Here is a 21263-nt window from a genome sequence, read left to right as displayed (position 1 = left end):
GCAGACTTGACACTGACTCATAAATTACTATACGAAAGGAAGGTTAAATAAAGCAATAAAAAGATTTTTTTAACGATTATTAGCAATTTGTATTGCACAAATTACTAATAGTCCCGTCCAGCCCCTCGTGTTAAGCTAAATAAGCTTGGGTTACGAGTGGGCTCACACAATAGTCGTGCGGGATCATGGATCAAACTTGTTCGAATCTCACTGCTGTTGTTCGTATGCGACTGGTTAGTTAGTAAATCACCCTAATTATTGACACCTAGCTCACGAGATAGGCTAAAATTATAATAATTATACAGTGTGTCTGGTCACCAGTGTCCGACCCGTTAGGGCGCAGTAATATGATCAATTTTATCGACAAATCTACTGATAAAACATTTTATCCCTACTATTTAAAAATTACAGCTATTTTATTTTTTTTATTTCTGAGTCCGGATGGATTCTTTTATTTAGCAAAATCTACCGATGTACACGACCTATAAATATAAAAGTGAATTCGTTCGACAGCTGAAAAAGTAAGCAATACGTTGCCATCAAAAAGTTAACCAAAAGCTCCCATTTAAATTTCTTAGGAACACTTGAACGTTAAAAAAAATGATGCTTCTTTTTAGATTTCAATACTCAATACGTTTATTGCTTCCATAATAGTAATATAGGATTGTTCAATGTTACAAAAAAAATTAGAAAGTGAACTTACATTTTTTCTATTTTTAGATGCACTAAGTCATTACCTAAAAACTGATATAATACCTTGGCTTTAAATCAACTAATCTAGGTGCTAGCTACACAGGAGATGCAGCAGTGGAAAGGAGAGGTGGGAATAGTCCCGTAACTTCTACCTCACTTTGTATAGAATTGAGGTACAGCTATTGTACGAGTACTCAACCGCTGAGGAGCTCAATAGTTAACAATAGTGACAATAAAATAACTGAACGTCAGAAAGGTTCCGGAGTGGAGGCGTGGGTCATCCCTAGCTTTGTCCCTACCGTGACGAGTGGGAATTTTTCTAAAATCTCAAGATGGACTGACTAAAGATAGCAGGAAGACGCTGTGTGCAGGCCACTATCAACTGGGCGACGTGAAAATCATTGGAGGAGGCCTTTGTTCAGAAGTGGACGTCCAGTAGCTAAAATGATGATAACGATGATTCCTTACAGTATCCAATTCAATAGGCAGAAACTAAACGTAAACGAAGTGTCGCCTCTGTAATGGTATCATTATCTATAACTCATAATATTTCGTGCGCTGTTGGATGACAGTTTTAAACTAGAGATGGGTCATTTTTTTATCGAATTAGAAAATACCAGTTAACGATTCTCAAGGCGATTATCGATTACATTAGATTTTAATCGGGAAGAAAAATTATTAAAGGCTTAAGCATCAGTATGAAGCCCATACGCACTTGTAGCACAAGTAACACGATTAGCCACAATCCCCTCAATTGTGAATTTGGAATCGCCAGTTGTAATTTTAAATTCGCATCACAGAGTGAAGTAACTAACACCAAAAAACGGCAGAGCGAAGTGATTTCACTTGTTTTGTCACTTGTCTAGGAGGGCTAATATTAGTCTAAGGGAGGGGCGCTTAGATTACATTACAGGAAACGCACAATATAATAAAAGAAAATAATGTAAGTAGCTGAACATTTTTGCTATTGAGCACCATGAAAATTATAAATAACACAATTTAGTCGATTTGTTTATTTTCACAATCGATTCAAAATGTCAATGATGAGGCGACCGCAGGAACGTCACTATACGCGCAATCCTAGCAATGAAGTACGACATTTTCTGGTGCAGATTTTATCGCCATAAATTATTATGAAACTTGATAGTCATGGATTTGACTGACAGCTGTCCGTCAAATTCCCGCCCCGCACCCCGCACTGCACATATTTTGTTCGCGATGTCTGTTCTATACGTAGTAATATTACTTCAATGGTCGCTGTTTACAATCTTTAATCTAGCCAAATGAAAGGGGAGGCAAACATGACCCAGTCGCATACGAATGAGGCTACTAGTCCCTGCCTTATCCAGCTTCAGTTTGAAAAACCACGGTTTGAGAGGAACTTCTTCTTCTTCTTCTTTGGTTTATGGCGATGAACTTGCGTTTTTTCGCCACTGAGGGCACACTATTCCGCCAATGTCACGTGCGCAGCTTTTACACAGTGTGGTTATAAAAATAAATAATTTTGTAGCTGCAATTTAAGCAAATTTAAATACCTAAAACAAACAGACATCACAAATAAGACAGCACAATACATGAAAATAAAATATAAACAGAACAAACAATAAAATTATGGGAGACAAAAAAGGGATGTTGTTGTTGCGGGCGACAATTAAGGGGAAAAAAAATAAAAAAAAAATAAAAAATAAAAAAAAAAAAAAAGAGAGACTTGTCACTCAGAGGGATAAAATTTAAAAACGTTTGCCAAATAGAACCATCCACCTACAAATTAATTTTGTTTAAGTTAATGAATTTAACAAGGGATTTTAAAGTGGAAGGGTTATTACAATTAAGTACACACTTAATGTTAGTAGGGAGTGGGAATTTTTTTGGAAGAAAATCAAACAAGGAAGAGCCAATTTTGGGACAGTTAAAAAATATATGATTGGTTGATCCCTCATCTAAGCCGCACTCACATAGGGAATTATCTTTAATCCGCATTTTTGCAAGGTGAACCGGGGTACAAGCATGTCCAAGACGCAAGCGACAGATAATGGAAACAGTCCTTTTAGATAAGTGGTGATATTTAAAGAACCAGGGTCTTGTGGGAATGCTCTGTTGGATGTCTGCATAATATCTACCAGCCAATCGTTTAGACTTTTCCCAATGAGTATTCCATGATTTGTAAAGGTGACTGCGTGGCAGGGAGGAAGCGTCATGCGCATATAACTTGTAATGTTCCAACGAGCCAGTGGTTATAGCAATTTTGGCGGATGAGTCTACTGTTTCATTACCAGGAATTCCTCGATGGCTTGGGATCCAGGCCAAAACGACGTTTAAATTCAGCTGATTACACTGATATAGGGCTTCTCGAATTTTGAAAATTATTGGAAATTTGGATTTGGATTTGAAGGGATTGGCTAAAATGGATTGAAGACAGCTTAGAGAATCGGTGAAAATTAGAGTGTTGTTTAGTTGATGAGAGATAATGTAGCGAATAGCTTCAAGTATAGCAACAGATTCTCCGGTGAACACTGATGTAACAGGAGGACACTTAAAATTCAATGTTATTTTGTATGCTGGGATCCATACTGCAGCACCTGTGCATCCACCTTCGTCCAGCTTAGAAGCATCAGTATATATCTTGAGCCAGCCTTGCCAGTGTTCGGAGACAATATTGATAAATTCTTGGCCTGCAGAACATGAATCTTTAGTTATACCAAAGTTTAAAATAATCGAGGGATGGTAAAGTAGAGATTCAAAGCTGTTAGAGAAAAGGGGATTCAATGTCATGTTTTCAATCGGAGTGGGGAGACGGTTAAATTTCTGGTAACTTAACAAGATACATGGCAAACTCCGGGAGAGGTCATTGTTGATCAGTGAAGAGAGGAGGATTAATTTGTCATTTAATGGGTGAGTTGAATTTTGAGAAACTTTTAAATAAAATCTGTCACTGAGGTATTGTCGACGCAAATAGAGGGGAGGTTCCACGCTTTCAACTTGTAATCCGTTGATAGGCGAGGATTTCATAGCTCCCAGTATTATGCGAAGACATTTAGACTGGGTTTTAGTAAGCTTATCGAGGACGGATTTGTTGCACGGGTCTAACAGAAATGAAGCATAGTCAAAATGGCTACGAACGATAGCATTATATAGTAGCTTTTGGGAATAAGGATGAGCACCCCACCAGGCACCCGAGAGGGCTCGAAGAATATTTAACCCTTTTTCTGCCTTTCCAAGGATGTAACTGAAATGCGGGATACCTGACAATCGGGTGTCAAGAACTAATCCCAAAAACTTTACTTGATTGTTGCAGGGAATGGTATCGCCGTTCAATGAAATATCTAAATTTGGAATGGAACGTTTTCTAGTGAAGACAACGCAACTACATTTTTGAACAGAAATTGAGAGTCCATGATCTGTCATCCAGGAGTTAAGGTAATCTAATGCTGAGTTTAGACGGGAGCTTGCTTCGTTAATAGATTTGGAGGAGTAATACAAGGATATATCATCCGCGTACTGCAGTATGCTGCAGAAAGAGTCAACTGTTCTGTTTAGGTCGTATGTATAAACGCTATAGAGTAGGGGACTAAGCACAGACCCTTGAGGGAGGCCTTTCCATATTAAACGAGGAACAGAAGAGTCTTGGCATCTCACCGTTATTGATCTAGACATCAATGAGTTACAGATGAGACGTACCAGTTTCTCCGGGATACTCAGCAAGTGCAATTTTTGCCTGAGCAATGGGAGCAAAACATTATCATACGCGGAGGCTATGTCCAGGAAAACACCAACAAGGAATTCTTTATTTTGGAAAGCTACTCGAATATCGGTTGTCAATATGCTCAAACTATCAAGAGTGCTCAGCCCTTTACGGAAGCCAAATTGGGACTTAGGCAAGATGTTGTTGGATTCTAAGAACCATTCTAAGCGGTTTTTAACCATATGCTCCATTATTTTGAGAAGGACGGAAGAGAGAGCTATAGGACGGTAGGAATTGTGGTCTGAAGGTTCTTTTCCTGGTTTGGGGATTGGAATAACTATCTGTTGTTTCCAAGATTCCGGAAGAGAACCTAGATCATGAAAAGAGTTAATGGTGTCAAGAAAGTAATGTTTGGCTTTTTCGGGGGATTTTAATATAAAAGAGTATGGGATTCCATCTACCCCTGGGGAAGAATCCTTTAAACCGTCAAGAGCCAATGACAGTTCTTCAAATGAAAAGGGCCGATCGAGGTTGTTTGTATGAGGGAGAAAACTACTGGGAGAAGGGAAGCTATCCATGAAAGGAACAAAAGGAGGGGCCAATTTGTCAGCGAAAGCATTTAACCATGCTGAGGGATCATTTGATGGAGCATTAATTGGTAATAAAGACCTACGGTATCTTTTGATATGCTTCCAAACTATTGAGGAAGGAGTTCTTGGAGACATAGTCTCGCAGAACTTAATCCAGCCCTTTCTCTTCTTTTTGGCCAGGAATTTTCTGGTTTGCGCAGCAGTTTTTTGGTAGAAGATGTAGTTCTCCATGGACATTGAACGATTGTATCTTTTTTCAGCCTCTTTACGATTTTGGACACTAGCAGTACACTCTGCATCCCACCAGGGAGGTGACACCTTCCTAGATGGGTTTTTTGTGGGAATATGAGCATCAGCTGATGTCAGCAGGGTATTCACAAACTCCGAGTACACATCAAGAGCGTTCTCGTTAGTGACGTTAGGTAGGTCCTTCAGTTTTTCTCTAACCGACGCATAATAGCCTGACCAATCAGCGTTATTTAATTTATATTTTAAGAGGGGAGGGGGGCGATTTATTACAGAGTTATTATTCGGTAGAGAAATTAAAATTGGAAAATGGTCACTACCGAACGTGCTCTTAAGAACACTCCAGGAAAGAATTGAGCTTAAATTAGGTGAACAAAACGAGACATCCACGGCAGACGCTGGGTTTTGAGACGGCGCACATCTTCTCGTTGGATAGCCACTGTTCAAAATGCAGAGGTCCAAATCATCCAAAAGATCCAAAAGCAATGATCCAGGGGAGTCAGAGTGATATGAGCCCCATGAGACGTGATGGGCATTTAAGTCACCCATAATGAGGACAGGAGGAGGAAGGGATATAATGGCAGAGCGTAATTCATTAATAGAGGAAGAGTTAGGACGAGGAATGTAAGCGGATAGAAAGGATATGTCAAATACTCGCACGGCCACGACATTAATGTCTTGACTGTGCGAGGGGAGAGGAAGTTGGGTATAGCGGAGAGAGCGCCTTACAAGTAAGGCACTTCCCGCGTAACCATCGGTCCTATCATCCCGGAGGCACGAGTAACCTGATACACGAAAGTGTGAACCAGGCACCAGCCATGTCTCCGAGACGGCTAGGACCGATGGAGAATATTTATTAATTAAAAAAGTTAATTCGTGTTTTTTACGTCTAATGCTTTTGCAGTTCCATTGGACTACCTCTGTCGACATTATTATTGCAAGTTAACTGCGAGATTTGGGAAAGCTTTTGCGCAACGTTGGACGGTAAGGTGTTTTTACGGCCAGAAACAATTTGAAGGATAAGAGAGAGAACCAGGTCCAGAAGGTTCTCCTCTCCTAAGGAGGAAAAAGAGTCATCGCCTAAAGCGCAGCCATTGGGGAGGGCGGAGGCACAGTTGCCTATTATGGCTTGGTGCGCCTGTTTGTCATACCCTTTATTCAATGGCGTATGAGGACGGGAAGGACGCGGGATGGACTTTCTGTAAGAGCTGGATTGAGTGGAGGGTGAGGATTGGGGGTAGGAAGATTGAGGAGTGGGGTTGGATTTTTGGGGTGATGGGGATTTAGCAATGTCTGCATATGACCTACGAACTGGCGCAAATTGGGAGGAGGCCTGGGAGTAAGAGACATTGTCCTGAGACATGGTGATCTTAATTGCCTTCTGCCGAGAGTGCTCTGGGCAGGACCTGTTTAAAGCAAAATGGGGGCCTTGACAGTTGATACATGTAGCTTTGTCTTCCGTAACTTGGCATTCCTCAGCAGAGTGTGGTTGTGTGCATCGGTAGCATCTTGGCTTGGATCGGCATTGAGACTTAACGTGGCCAAAACGACAGCAGTTCATGCATTGGATAGTTGGGAGTTGGTACGTCTCAACTGGTAATGAGTTGTGGAAGCAAAAGACTCTTTCCGGGAGAACTTGACCCTTAAATGTGACTACGACTGTTTGTGTGGGGACCCAGGAAGTTTGATTTTCTTGAACTAGTTTCCTATTGAGACGGCGTGCCTTCAAAAGGATACCGCAGCCGTCTGGGGTAGTCAAGGATTCTGCGAGTTCCTCCATGGTCCAGTCTGTAGGGATATTTCGAATGAGGCCCATGCGGGTCACGTTATAAGTTGGGATGGAAGCTACATATTTGTACATGGACAAAATTTCATTATTAAGGAAATTGTTGGCAGCAGTGGATGAAAGAAATTCGACAGAAATCTTGTTTCTGCCAATTTTTTTGACACCGTCTAAAATAATTCCCTGTATCTTGTTAGTGACCAGAAATTTGCCAAATCTCATGGGTTGAATATAAGCTGGGGAAGAAGGTTCATTTTCCACATGGGAAACGTGAACGATAAAGGGGCCTTTGTCCTGGTCGCTGTATATTTTAGGAGCAATCACAAGTGAGGGATGTGTGTACACCGATTGATGATTTTGTGAAGATCCGTCTGTGTTTGTCCTCTTGGCGGGCTCGGAGTCAACCTCCGTATCTAGGCGGCGTTTAGTTGCCGTTTGGGAGAATAAGGGTTGGGAGACCTCCATTGTATCCGTCTGATCTGGAGGATCAGGCGGGTCGGGAGGACTAGGGTCCATTTTTGTTAAAACTTACCGAGAATAAATAAACTTATGTACCACCACCCTTGTTTTAGTAATAATTTAGCTTAAAATTGGTTTTCTGTAAAAGATTACACTAGTAATTACACCAAAACTAATTGTTTTCCTGAAACACGTGTAGCCACTGACACTCGCGAGACGGAAAAAAAATTATTTTCGTTTGAGAGGAACATGTGGTTGAATATTCCTGTAGTGTTTCGCTTTAGTTTGACTGCTGTCAGTCCATTGACTTTCCCAAGATTCCCTAAGGGAGAGTTTGGGAAGTGAAAGTAAGTCATGACTGTAATTTTTATATGGGAACAGGTCACCACAGGAAATTGCATCATTAGCTAAGCGATCGGCCCTTTCATTCCCGGGAATATTACTGTGACCAGGAATCCAACCAAATACAACTTTCAAATCTTTTAAGAAGCAATTGTATAGTAGCCGCCTGCAATCCATGATTACAGGGTAGAAAGTATTTGACTTAAAAGGGAATTTAACAAGAGCTTGAAGAGCACTTTTTGAATCAGTGAAAATAATAGTTTGTTGCAATTTCATAATTAAGATGTATTCAAGAGATTTGAAAAGGCCGACACATTCAGCTGTAAATACAGATGTTTCTGGGGGAAATTTGATTTTTTGAACTATTTTTAATTGCTCATGGTAGACTCCAACGCCTACTTGGCTATTGGTAGAATGCTTTGATGCATCACAATACATGTGTTGCCAGTTAGACCAATCCCTGTCAATCATAAAATTAAAGTTTGTGAGGGCATTTCGATCATCTTTGTAAACACCCAAATCAAAATAAATCTCTGGGGAGAACATTAACTCTTCATATTTACTACAAAAAATTGGCAGATAAGAGGAACTATGGGTAGGAGCTTGCAGAGATATGTATTTACGATAACTGATTACTAGACACGGAGGAGATTTGTGATACCAGTATGAGGAAGATTCTACATATTCTAAAAGAGCTGTAAGTTTTGAATGGAGAGGGTGATTCGAAAACTGTAATGCTCGGAATAAAAATCTATCACTTAAGTATTGACGACGTAGCTTAAGAGGTGGATCGACACACTCGACTTGAAGAGCAATAATAGGGCTCGACTTCATGGCACCAGTTACTAATCGAAGAGCTTTATTTTGGATCAAATCCAATTTACGAAGCCCCACTATACTGCAGGGTTCAAGAAAGAAAGTTCCGTAATCGAGGATACTCCTGATAAGGGCATTATATAAAAGCTTTAAACAGAACGGATGAGCGCCCCACCAGACACCAGTTAGACATCTGAGAATATTTAATAGTCGCTCACATTTAGAACTGATGTAATAGAAATGCGGAAGACCTGTCATTTTGGAATCTAAAATGATTCCTAAAAATTTGGCTTCATTTTTAACCGGGATTGGTTGATTATCAAAATAAACACTAATTGGGGGTGGAAAACGGATTCTAGAAAACAAAACTATTGAGCTTTTAGGAGGGGAAAGGCTAAGGCCATTTTTGTCTAACCATGATTTTAATAGGGAGAGAGAATATGTAAGAGACTCACACATTAACTGTATATTATTACCACTAACATAGAGGAGCAGATCATCAGCATATTGTAAAATATGTGCACTGTTATTCATAGAAGGTTCTAAATCATAGCTATAGATGTTAAATAATAAAGGACTCAAGACGGAACCTTGAGGAAGGCCCTTACTTAATAACCTGGATGAGATTTTGTTATCATGAATAACATTTATAGTTCGCATAGATAAGATATTTAGGATGAAATTTACGAGCAAACCGGGAACTTGTAGTTGTAAAAGTTTACTTCTAAGAACAGTTAACAACACATTATCATATGCTGCTGTTATATCAAGAAAAGCCGAAAGAACTGAAGCGCCACATGAAAACGCCAATCTAATATCAGTGCAAAAAATGCCAATACTATCTGCACAACTCTTCCCTTTTCTGAAACCGTATTGACTCTTGCTGAGCAAGCCTTTACTCTCCATAAACCATTCCAACCGGTTTTTAATTAAGTGCTCAGCTACTTTCATAAGAATGGATGAGAGTGCAATTGGTCTGTAAGAGTTGGAGTCTTCTCGTGGCTTATGGGGTTTCAAAATTGGAATTACTTCCTGAGATTTCCATGAAGGTGGAACGCAACCAGAATTGAAAATAGAATTTACAAGAGTTAGATAATATAACAAGCTAGAATTACTAAGGTTACACAGAAATGAGTAGGGGATCCCATCGCCACCCGGCGCAGAGTCTTTAACATAAGTTAAAATTCCTTTAAGCTCAGAAAGTGAAAAAGGGTCGCTAAGAACAGTATGTTCAATGTTTGTAAATAAAAAAGCATCATTGGGTATAGAAAGATTCTCAGCAACAGAAGGTGGAGCAAGTTTATCTAAAAATTCTTCAATTAAAGTATCATTAAGAGACGGCGGCTGGGATTCTTTAAAAGCAGATCTAAATTTTCTTATGTTAGTCCAAACAAAAGAAGGGGAAACATCTGGCGAGATGGATAAGCAAAAGTTTCTCCAGCCTTCCCACTTTTTGCGTTTTAATAACTTTTTGGTATTTGACATTATTTCAACTAATAAGTTAAAATTAGCTTCTGTTGAAATAGCACAGTAATTCTTTTCCGCTTCCTTTCTTTTCCTAACAGCATCTGAGCACTCGCTATCCCACCAAGGTGGTGAGGGGATTTTATTAGTATGACGACCGTTTTTAATAGGAAATACCTGATTAGCAGATTCGATTAATAAAGAGGCTAAAGCTTCAGCACATGCTGATTGATTGTTTTCACTAACAACCGGTAGAGATGAAAGACCTTGTTCCACCTTGTCCTTAAATAGGCTCCAATCAGCTCGGTCCAGTCTGTATTTCATTCGAGGTTCGCGATTATTCACATTCCTATTAATATCTGGGAATTCAATGACAACTGGGAAATGGTCGCTGCCATACGATGAAGGTAATGTTGACCATGATAATGACGAGGCTAAATTAGTAGAACAAAGAGATAAGTCAGGAGCGCTCACTCCTTCATGAGGCGCAGTCCTGCGGGTTGCAACGCCAGAGTTTAAGATACATAAATGATTGTTATCTAAAATTTCTAAAATCCTATTACCGTAATAATTAGAACTACTACTTCCCCAAGCTTCATGTTGAGCGTTAAAATCACCCATAATAATAATAGGATAAGGAAGGTTGCCAATAATGTTATCTATTTCATCATAAATGTGGGAAGTAGGATGAGGAATATAAATTGAGACAAAAGTTATATGATTTACTGAAACTGCAATAATAGAAAAATCACTACTGTGCTGAGGAATTGGGACATGGGAAAACGGAGTAGAGTGACTAATAAGAATAGCCACGCCTCCATACCCATCACTACGATCTTCTCTAACACAGGAAAACTTAGGCACTTTAAAAATGGAAACAGGCTTAAGCCATGTTTCCTGTAGAGCAATAATAAATGGATTTTCTTTATTTATTAAATATAAAAGGTCACTTTTTTTAGTTAAAATGCTGCGGCAATTCCATTGAATTGCTGAAGCTTTGTTCGTTATGTGAAATTTTGTCTAATAATCTATCTTTGATTGAGGCAGCGTTGGACGGTAGGGATGACAAATTAGTTTGCAGAGAATTAATCAGGGCTACAATTAATTCTTTTAATGATAAATTACTTAAAGAGTTTGAGTATTTCTCATCGCTGTTAATTAAAATACTTTTACTTGGAGAGATTTCAGAGTTATATCCTTGAATGATTTCATCATGAGCAGATTTGTCATAACCTTTAGAGAACCTAGGAGGAGATCTAGGCTTTAAGAAAACAGTTTTTTTGTATGAGGTCTTATTAGAGTAATTTGATGACACATGATTGTATGAATTCTGAGGTGTAGGAGATACTAAAACATCTGCATAAGATTTAGAACAAGGGGGGTGTAATTTAAGTGCCTCAGCATATGTAATGCAGTCTTTTGCCATAGATTCCTTTATGTTCTTTTGCCTATTATATTCAGGACACACTTTGCTAGTAGCCATATGAAGACCTGAACATAAACAACACCTTATTTCATCTTCCTCCACTGAACAGGTATGTCCTGAGTGGCCTAGACCACACTTAAAGCATCTAGGAGTTGAACGGCATTGACTTTTCACGTGGCCATACCGACAGCAGCTAAAACATTGAATGGTGGGATAGATATACAGGTCAACGGGCAGTGAGTTAAAACATAAAAACACTCTCTTAGGGAGGACCTGACCGTCAAAAGTTAACACCACTGTTTCTATAGGCACAAACTGAGCCTCACCATTAACTATATTTTTCCTTTTAAGACGCCTAGCTTTCAGAATTTTCCCACAACCTATTGGTACTGAAATATTGCTCACAATCTCTTCTTCAGTCCAGTCTGTCGGCACACCTCTCACCACACCCATACGTGTCACATTAAAAGAAGGTATGAACGCTTTATATTTATTGAACTTCAAACTCCCGTTATCTAGAAATGAGTTAGCATCTTCAAATTTGGAGAAAGATATTGATAATCGGTTCCTTCCAATTCTTTTTAAACTACCATCAATGATGTTTCTAATCCCATTCTTTTTTAAGAAAAAGCCAAATGATATAGGATGAATGGTGCAGTTTTCATTAGGGTCAGATGGAACTCTTTGTATGTGAACAACATATGGTGCCAAATCTGAAGCTACATAAGAAGGTCTAGCAACTGGGGCACTTGGGGAGTTGGTTAAGTTTTCATTGGCCGACAAATTCGCAGTGGATGGAGATGGATCTAATGAAGAAACTATGGGCGCATCCTGTAATTCATTAGTACTGCTACTAAGAATACACTGACATTCAAAAACGTTTGTTGAATCGAACACATTAGATTTATTATGACGGCTCCTCCTTTTTTTGTTACAATGTTTGCAAACTTTTCTAGATAAAGTTCGTTTGCGTTTTGCATGCGAAACATTTGACTCACAGTTATTATTATCAGTTACCGATCCTTCAGTGTCCAGACATGAACTATTACGTGAAATAGTAACGTAATTAGATACCGGGGGGGCTGTCCCACCCGGGTCATGAGGATCGTCGTCCATTGGACGAAATGGAAAGTTAAAAAGTTAAAACTTACCCAATATGTGATGAGATATGATACACTAATATGATATATAAATAAAAATTAAGTTAACAAACTACACTGCACTACTTATCTGATCCTTTAAATAGAAAATTAATGAAAAAATAATTTCTCCAAAAAAAGACGTCCACCGAAACCGACGTTTCCCGCGCTTCCATTTGATAAAGTTATAGACGCTTTTCTTCGAGTGACGTCATATCGCCAGCGGCAAACTCAAAGCGAACGGATAGTATAGTTCCAAAATACTGGACTGTCCTGTCGATGACATTGACAGAGGGGCGCCACCGTCAATACCGGATCGCTGGTTCAGATTTTTGCCATGTTGGAAACCATATAGTTGAACGATGGTAGCGCCCCCCTGTCATTGAGTTTGGTGGGACATTTCAGCGTGGGTCATCTATACTAATAATCTTAAAAAAAAAAATAGTGACGTAAAAGTTTAGGTACACACATGAAGCTAAAGATAAAAATGGAGGGCAGAGTTGGAACAAAAACTTGAGTCAAATACCTACTTATATCTATCTCGCTCTCTGCGGCCCTACCTCTCTTTTTAGTGTGAACTGTAGTATTGCTATCTTCTGATTTAAATCTCCTTGTAAATTCTTCGAAATAGCCAATTCACTAACCAAATCAGAAGTTAAACAAATAAATAATTAATATTTGAAATAGGGGTCGCAATACCGAATAATTTCAGCAAAACCGGTATTTTCGGTATTGGCTCTAAACCAATACCGATAATCCGGTATTTTCGATATTTCCGGGATTAAGCTAAAGTTAGCAAATTTAGTATAATAAACTTATTTTGCGGAGGAATAGTAAGTAGGTACCTAACCTAAATGAATTTATCTTCTAAGGGCTGATTTTTCAATCATCAAATAACTTTTAACTGACGAATAAATTTGTCATTTTGATATATTTCCCATACTGAAACTATCAAATATGCCAAAATTATCCAACGATTGAAAAATCAGCTCTAAATAAAACAAAATACTCATTGACACAAGGTTTGTTGTTTGATATGTTGGTAATCAATCAGTTAGTTCTTTGCAATAATTTCTCCACAAAGATCTCTGACCTCACCAATCAACTCATGGAAGAGAGACGGAACTTGGTTCTGCAGTCCTCTGAAGATGCTGCTCAGTATCGTCTTAACAGACAGATCTCCAAGTCTTTGACTCGCGACCTACGCCAATTTAATACAGACCGTATTAAAGAGGCGATTGAGTGAAACAAGGGCTCTAAAGTGTTCGCAAGAGATCTGTCTGTTGACCAAAGTCAACTGACCAAGCTGAAGACAGAGGATGGCAGAGCCATTTCGTCGGAGCCGGAGATATTGGAAGAGGTTGAGAAGTTCTACGGACAATTATACACGAGTGTACGCACACCTGTCACAAATCTAGCCGAAGACCCAAGAGCTAGATTGACCCGACACTATACCGAAGATATCCCGGACGTCAGTCTGTACGAGATTAGAATGGCTCTCAAACAGCTGAAGAACAACAAGGCACCGGGTGATGATGGAATTACGGCTGAACTTTTGAAGGCAGGCGGAACGCCGGTACTAAGAGCTCTTAAGAAGCTGTTCAATTCCGTCATACTCGAAGGAAAACGCCTACGACATGGCACTGAAGTGTGGTGATACTCTTCTTCAAAAAAAGCGACAAAACCTTGTAGAAGAATTATAGACCCATCTCACTTCTGAGCTATGTCTACAAGCTGTTTTCAAGAGTCATTACGAATCGTCTCGCTCGCAGGCTCGACGACTTCCAGCCTCCCGAACAAGCCGGTTTCCGAAAAGGCTTTAGTACCATAGACCACATACATACGCTAAGGCAGATTATACAGAAGACCGAGGAGTATAATCAACCACTTTGCCTGGCGTTTGTGGATTATGAGAAAGCCTTCGATTCGGTCGAGACCTGGGCAATGCTACAGTCTCTCCAAAGGTGACAAATTGACTATCGATATATCGAAGTGTTGAAAAGTTTATACAAAAATGCCACAATGTGGGTCCGCCTCCAGGATCGGGACTCGAAACCTATCCAGCTGCAGCGAGAGGTAAGACAGGGACACGTCATATCTCCAAAACTGTTTACCACCGCCCTGGAAGATGTCTTCAAGCTTCTGGACTGGAATGGATTTGGCATAATCATAATCCTTTATTAAAATAACTTGGGTTAACTAGTTCAAATACTTACTTTAATTAACTCGCGCGCGCGTATTTTGAATTAAATGGCGCGTAAATTTTTCTATTTGTATTTGTTTTTTATTTATTTTACTAAAACCGAAAATACCGAATATACCGGTTTTTGTGAAATGAATACCGGTATTAATTAGACCTAAATTTGGCCCGGTATTCCGGTATTTTCGAAATTCGGTATCCCGGTTTGCGACCCCTAATTTGAAACTAAGATTACCTAGTTAAATAAAAAATCACAAAATTGTCGGCCATTTAGGCTTAATGTGTTGGCGAATCAGGGAATTACAATCCCAATTCCTGGGTAATCGGTACCATGTGGCAACATCGGCCCAATCCGGCCCATCATGGCGGTTGTTTACTATTTTGTTTATTAAGCAGTTAATTTCGTTTGAGATTGTTTACAGGAAATAATCATTGTTTTATCACAAGAATTGGTGCAAAATTTTGTAGTGCGTGGTTGCGGTAGTACGTGGTGTCCTGGAACCCTGGAAGTGACATAAGATTCCACGCGTAAGTGTTTATTTCGTGATTTCCGACATTGGATCATTGTAAACATTTTTCACATTTTTTACAGTAATTTCTTCCTAAAACGTTTTACCAGTAATTACACTCATCATTTTTAATGATACCTATGTCAAGAAATAAAGATTTTACATTGGTTTCATTGAATTTGAGCAATTTTATATTTTTTGTTTATTTAGAAAGAGCGAGTCTGCCCACAGAGAGCGAGATAGTGATACTTAGTTTGTGCTTCAAGTAGGTATTCGGAGTGTGGCCTCCATTTTTATCTGTAGCTTCATGGGTACACACGACAGCACATCAGGCTACCCATTTTTGTTGCAAACTCGCCCCTATTACGATTGCACAACCATGAAGCTACAGATAAAAATGGAGGCCACACTCCGAATACCTTGAAGCACAAACTATGTATCACTATCTCGCTCTCTGTGGGTAGACTCTATCTTTCTAAATAAACAAAAAATATAAATTTGCTCAAATTCAATGAAACTCAATGTAAAATCTTTATTTCTTGACATAGGTATCATTAAAAATGATAAGTGTAAATACTGGTAAAACGTTTTAGGAAGAAATTACTGTAAAATATGTGAAAAATGTTTACAATGATCCAATGTCGGAAATCACGAAATAAACACTTACGCGTGGAATCTTATGTCACTTCCAGGACACCACGTACTACCGCAACCACGCACTACAAAATTTTGCAGCATTTCTTGTGATAAAACAATGATTATTTCCTGTAAACAATCTCAAACGAAATTAACTGCATAATAAACAAAATAGTAAACAACCGCCATGATGGGCCGGATTGGGCCGATGTTGCCACATGGTACCGATTCCCCAGGAATTGGGATTGTAATTCCCTGATTCGCCAACACATTAAACCTAAACGGCCGACAATTTTGTGATTTTTAATTCAACTAGGTAATCGTAGTTCAAATATTTAATTATTTATTTGTTTAACTTCTGGCCGGCTGATTTGGTTAGTGAATTGGCTATTTCACAATACTACAGTCCACACTAAGAGAGGTCGGCCCACAGAGAGCGAGATAGAGATAAGTAGGTATTTGACTCAAGTTTTTGTTCCAAGTCTGGCCTCCATTTTTATCTTTAGCTTCATGTGCACAACAAGAACCCACCCACAGTGGTTACTTACGTTGACGTGCCGTCGTCTGTACACTGAGGGCCTACTGTGAAAAAATGACAATATAGATGAACTACACTGAAATGTCCCACCGACGACATTGACAGCAGGGCGCCACCATCGTCGTGCAACTATATGGTTTCCACTTCCACCGTGGCAAAAGTCGGAACTAGCGATCCGCTATTGACGGTGGCCCGTGGCCCCCCTGTCAGTGTCAAATAAAGGACAGTTCAGTCACAGTGTAGTTCATCTATAAATTATATGTACCCTTAGATTATAATCTTAGTACCTATGTACCTATGACGGAAACGTTCAAAAACTAAATTTTTTATACATTTTTTAAACGCGCATGAGCGCGTTTGATGTAAACTTACACTCAGCCCACTGTAACTTAAACTTAGGTCATAGTTCACAAACGATCTCACCTTAACAGTAGTTCAAATGTCTTTGGTTCGAAGTTATGTAGAGGTATCGGCTCATCACCACTTGCTGAATAAAGCAGTCTTTTAAACTCTGTCGAAGCCATCGCTAGAATCAGCTTGTGTGCACCAAAAGGCACTTTCTCGGGTCCAACTAAGAACTTGCAATCAAATAAATCTTGCATCGTATACATTCTTCGTAACCCTTCAAGAATTACCGGATCGTCCTCATCTGGATCGGAGAGGAGCCCCCTTTTCCACATTTTTAACAACAAAACTGACTTGACACTTCACTTATAGCACTCTGCTAAGTAATTGTAGTTGCTAGGATTACTGGACAATGAATGGTTAGTCAACCAGCAAAGAGCAAAGCTAAAACCGAAGTGATTATTATTTTGCAGTGTTAGTGTAGTGATAGTGACGTTGACGTAATATCGACAATACTATCGATACCTATTCGGGACTATTCACACCTCGTTCCCACCGCTGCAGCGCTGCTACTCCTGTGTAGCCAGGATCTACAGCTTGACCGCCAATAAAAACCCAACCAGTGAAGGTCAACTTTGTCCCGGGGTTGTTTGTATCGATACTTATTATAGGTAGGTATAGCACTTAACTAAGTGCCTGAGATAATATGGGAGCGGCACATGAGGGGTGATCATACAAATCTGAAGGAGATGTGACTCGCTGACATTTGACCTACATTCTAATGTGCTCGGTCACTCTCCCCCTCCCCACTTCCCCTTTCCACCATTCTTACAGGTTTAATAATACGTTAAAATGCATTAAGTTTAATAAGATTAATTATAATAAGGGCTGGGCTGAGACTGAACAATTTTAACTGAAGAATAAGTTTATTGACACATTGACAGTTTCAGTATGGGAAATATGTCAAAATTACAAGTTTATTCTTCAGTTAAAAGATATCTGACGATTGAAAAATCAGCCATAAATTATGTAGACCTAACTTTAACATCGATATTACTGGGGAGAATGTCAATGTCATCACACATCACTAGTTTATTGATCTTATTATTACAAAGCTGGTACACACGCTATCCTGGCCAAACTAAAAGGATTCAAAAGCTATAGCAATAAAGTAGATTTTACACTGACGATTGTGTTTCTATTTTTAATCAGAAGTGGTACGGATGTTGAATTCACGGAATCAGGGGAATTACCTAACATAGTGTAGAGTACAAGAGTACTACTAGGGTTGCCACCATTTTTATTGAATTAAAAGCACAGTGGTTATTATTATTAAATAAGAAAAAAAGTACACAGTATCAAAATAATAATAATAGCATTTGGCCTCGGCCCGTGCTCCTAATGTTAACCTCTTAGGAGAGAAAAATGACTAAAATACATATAATAATATTAATAAATACTCTTTATTGCACACCAAAGAACAGAAAGAAAGAAAATCTTAAATAGTTAACTCAAAGGTGACTGACTGGCTGACGACTGACTGACTGACTGACAACTGACTGACATAGTGACGGATCGGGCTGAAATTTGGTATTATATGCAGGTACATAAATATAGATGTTATGACGTAGGCATCCGCTACGAAAGGATTTTACAAAACTCCACCCCTGAGGGGGTAAAACGCACCAATCGATAAATTTTGTAAAACAAAAAATACTTACAAGACGACTAAACTTATCAAAATCCCAAAAAAATGAAATAATGAGAAATAAAGTATTTTCGTGTACTTACCTACTTTATAGTTCTCAAAAAAAAAAAATAGTACAATTACCTGAAATAACATAAGGATGGACTTCTTGGCGGGAATGTTAGCGGTTTTTTTATTTTCTAAAATTCGTGTTTAAACGACTATTAATGTGTAATAATGGTGGATTATTAACCATTAAGTCGACGGTCCCTACGTATAATTCAGTATCTACCAGTTCCGTGATTTGCCGTTTTTGTTTGCAAAACCTTCAGAGCACCCAACAGTTTCGGCTCAGTTAAAAAAACATACAGTTTTTATTCAAATTGAACCTTAAAACGTCAAAAAACAAATCCCGCAACTACAAAATTAGAACGATTTCCGCAGTAAAATTGCATTAGTGGGAGTTAAGAAATTTTATGTTGGACCGCACGCCTTACTCCGCGCGCCCAGCCCCGCAACTGCCACTGTCATTCGCGCAGATCGAGTAAATTGATACGTAATTTATGAAGGACAAAGGTATTATTATGGTTTCTGACTTAATTTATTTCACTCAACATTATACCAACGGCAAATTAATCAGTTAACTGTAGGCATAAGGTAGTTGCGTTGTTTTACTAGGGAAAATTAAAGTTACTATTATAAGTAGGTGGCACTTACTTATTTTTACGTCGGAAAATTCAAGTAGGTATCTTCTAGCCGTAACTGCCACTATAAATGTTTTACTTTGGAAAAGTTTGTTTTATGTCTATAAGTTAGTGCCAGTAACGGTGTTTTACGCTGAGAAATTGTATTTTAGCAATATCTGGTGGACATAAAAGTGAAGACAAAACAATATAAAATATGATTTATACAACACGACTTAAGTATCTAGGGTTATTTATTAGACTCAACGCAACCAAATTCTTCTCCTATGCTACTTTATAATACAAGATACCAGTAAAAAATCGTAAAATTTATTTTATTTATTTATTAAGCATAATAAAGGCATTCAGAAATAAAGATAAGCAGGTAACACTTACAAACAAAAGTTTAAATTAACTGCATATAGAATCTACTATTACATAATAATGCTCACATGATATTGCAAACATATACCCATCAGAAGGATGAGGTATACCCACTAAAAATACCCTGGTGCGGTGGTGCCCCGTCACTCGCTATAAGTGCTAACTTTGAGATTCCAGACAAGATCTCCCACCTACACGGCGACAGTTGGGACGAGAGCAACTGGAAGTACACAGCTTTCCCGTACACACACTCACCGTCAGCAGACGGTGGTGGTGGCCAATCTATGCAATGCCTCCCGTGCGGCCCCACGCCCCCGTTACGCTGGTCATTAGGTACCGAGGAAGGAAGATAGGAGGCAATCATACTGTCACCTTCCCTGGAACGAATTCAAATGCACTTGGTTAGTAGTCACGCTATCGTACCGCAGCTTCTTGCGGCACCTTGTCTTCTCAGATAGAGGTGATTCATTACCACCCAACTTTTGTTACCGTCCACATAGCTTTGACTATGCTATCCCGCAAGAATATGGTGTGTCGTATGTTCCTAGCCACCTCAAAACAGGTAGGGCTCGAAGGATCCGTGCCCAGTCATGGTGCGATCGCTAGAGCAACCTTAAACTTCAGCACGAGTGCGAATAAGGTTCGACGACCCAACTTAGCCACGGCCCATGGCGAGGTGGTTTATCAACTATTAGACTACAGCACAGTCTAGCGAGTCTCACGTCAAACGGCCTCTCTGTCCTCCTATGGCGGAGCTTTCACCTCGTTCTTCACGCTGCGTTAAAGCCGACGATGTAGCCTTGTAGACTTTCTGGGCCTGTTAAGGTCTTAGAAGATGGGCAGCATTACCCTTCCCAATGAGGGTGATGCCTTAGATGGGACAGAATCATGCTTTGAAGGTGCCAGTATAGAGCTCCCGGCCTTTCTCCATAGCCTTCCGACATAGAGTTTTCGGACCTCCAAATTAGGGAAGCAGCCACGAAAAAGCAAGCTGTCTTCCATTCGCACGGCGACGGGTTGGAAAAAGCGCGAGCTGCCACTGGTTATATACATAAGGTCACCGTATTTACGTTCACTACTTAGCGCCACTGGTGATTAACAGGATAACTCTTAGATATTTGATCTGGGCCTTAGTTTTGACAGTGGTGTGGGCGTCAGGTGAAGGTGTCAGGGATGCCTTTAAATATATGTGGTCCCTGGCCTAGGGCGACCATAATGCCGTCTGTGGAGCCCAGCCAAGCCGCCTCGCTGTGAAAGTTATTTATTTATTTATGAGGATATTCTTGTAATGATGAAACTATCTGCATGACAGATGATACCTTGAAATATTCATGTTTGAACCAAATAAACAATTTTTCTTTCTTTCTTTCTTTCCCTTGAAAAGGGTTCCACTTAGTACCCAGTCGTATTCAATGTTCCACAAGATCGAACTCAAAAAAGAGCCATGTGGATCTTCGGACTCGATGTCATGCTGTCAAACCTGGCCGGCACTATTGACAAAGAAAATTTACCGGTTCTACAGGTATTCTTCAGTAAAAAAAACCCCTTAGATAAGGAAGAATCTTAAGGTATTGAGTGCCTCCAATATGCCACTATCTGGGAAACGAGGCGGGACGCTGTTATGCCTCGTCGAGCAGGACT

The 21263-nt window shown here is 39.5% G+C and overlaps 1 protein-coding gene and 1 long non-coding RNA gene across 4 annotated transcripts in view; both read right to left on the bottom strand.

Moving 5' to 3' along the window:
* LOC135085401 (uncharacterized) overlaps positions 1–17333 on the bottom strand; it is a 42025-nt gene extending 24692 nt beyond the window's left edge. For all 3 annotated transcript variants that reach the window (XM_063980184.1, XM_063980185.1, XM_063980186.1), the window contains exon 1: positions 16947–17333. In XM_063980184.1, the coding sequence (XP_063836254.1) occupies positions 16947–17203 (257 nt within the window). In that variant the 5' untranslated portion in view covers positions 17204–17333. The remainder of the gene's footprint in view (positions 1–16946) is intronic.
* Positions 1973–7707, bottom strand: LOC135085465 (uncharacterized). Its single transcript, XR_010260123.1, has 2 exons — positions 7527–7707; positions 1973–2228 (listed from the first exon to the last, which is right to left on the bottom strand). It is a non-coding gene; the product is annotated as an uncharacterized LOC135085465 (long non-coding RNA).
* Positions 17334–21263: the final 3930 nt, after the last annotated feature.

The sequence above is a fragment of the Ostrinia nubilalis genome, chromosome 28 (genome assembly GCF_963855985.1).
Source record: "Ostrinia nubilalis chromosome 28, ilOstNubi1.1, whole genome shotgun sequence".
In the NCBI taxonomy this organism is placed as follows: Eukaryota; Metazoa; Arthropoda; class Insecta; order Lepidoptera; family Crambidae; genus Ostrinia; species Ostrinia nubilalis.
This window is presented reverse-complemented; position numbering and strand designations above follow the sequence as displayed.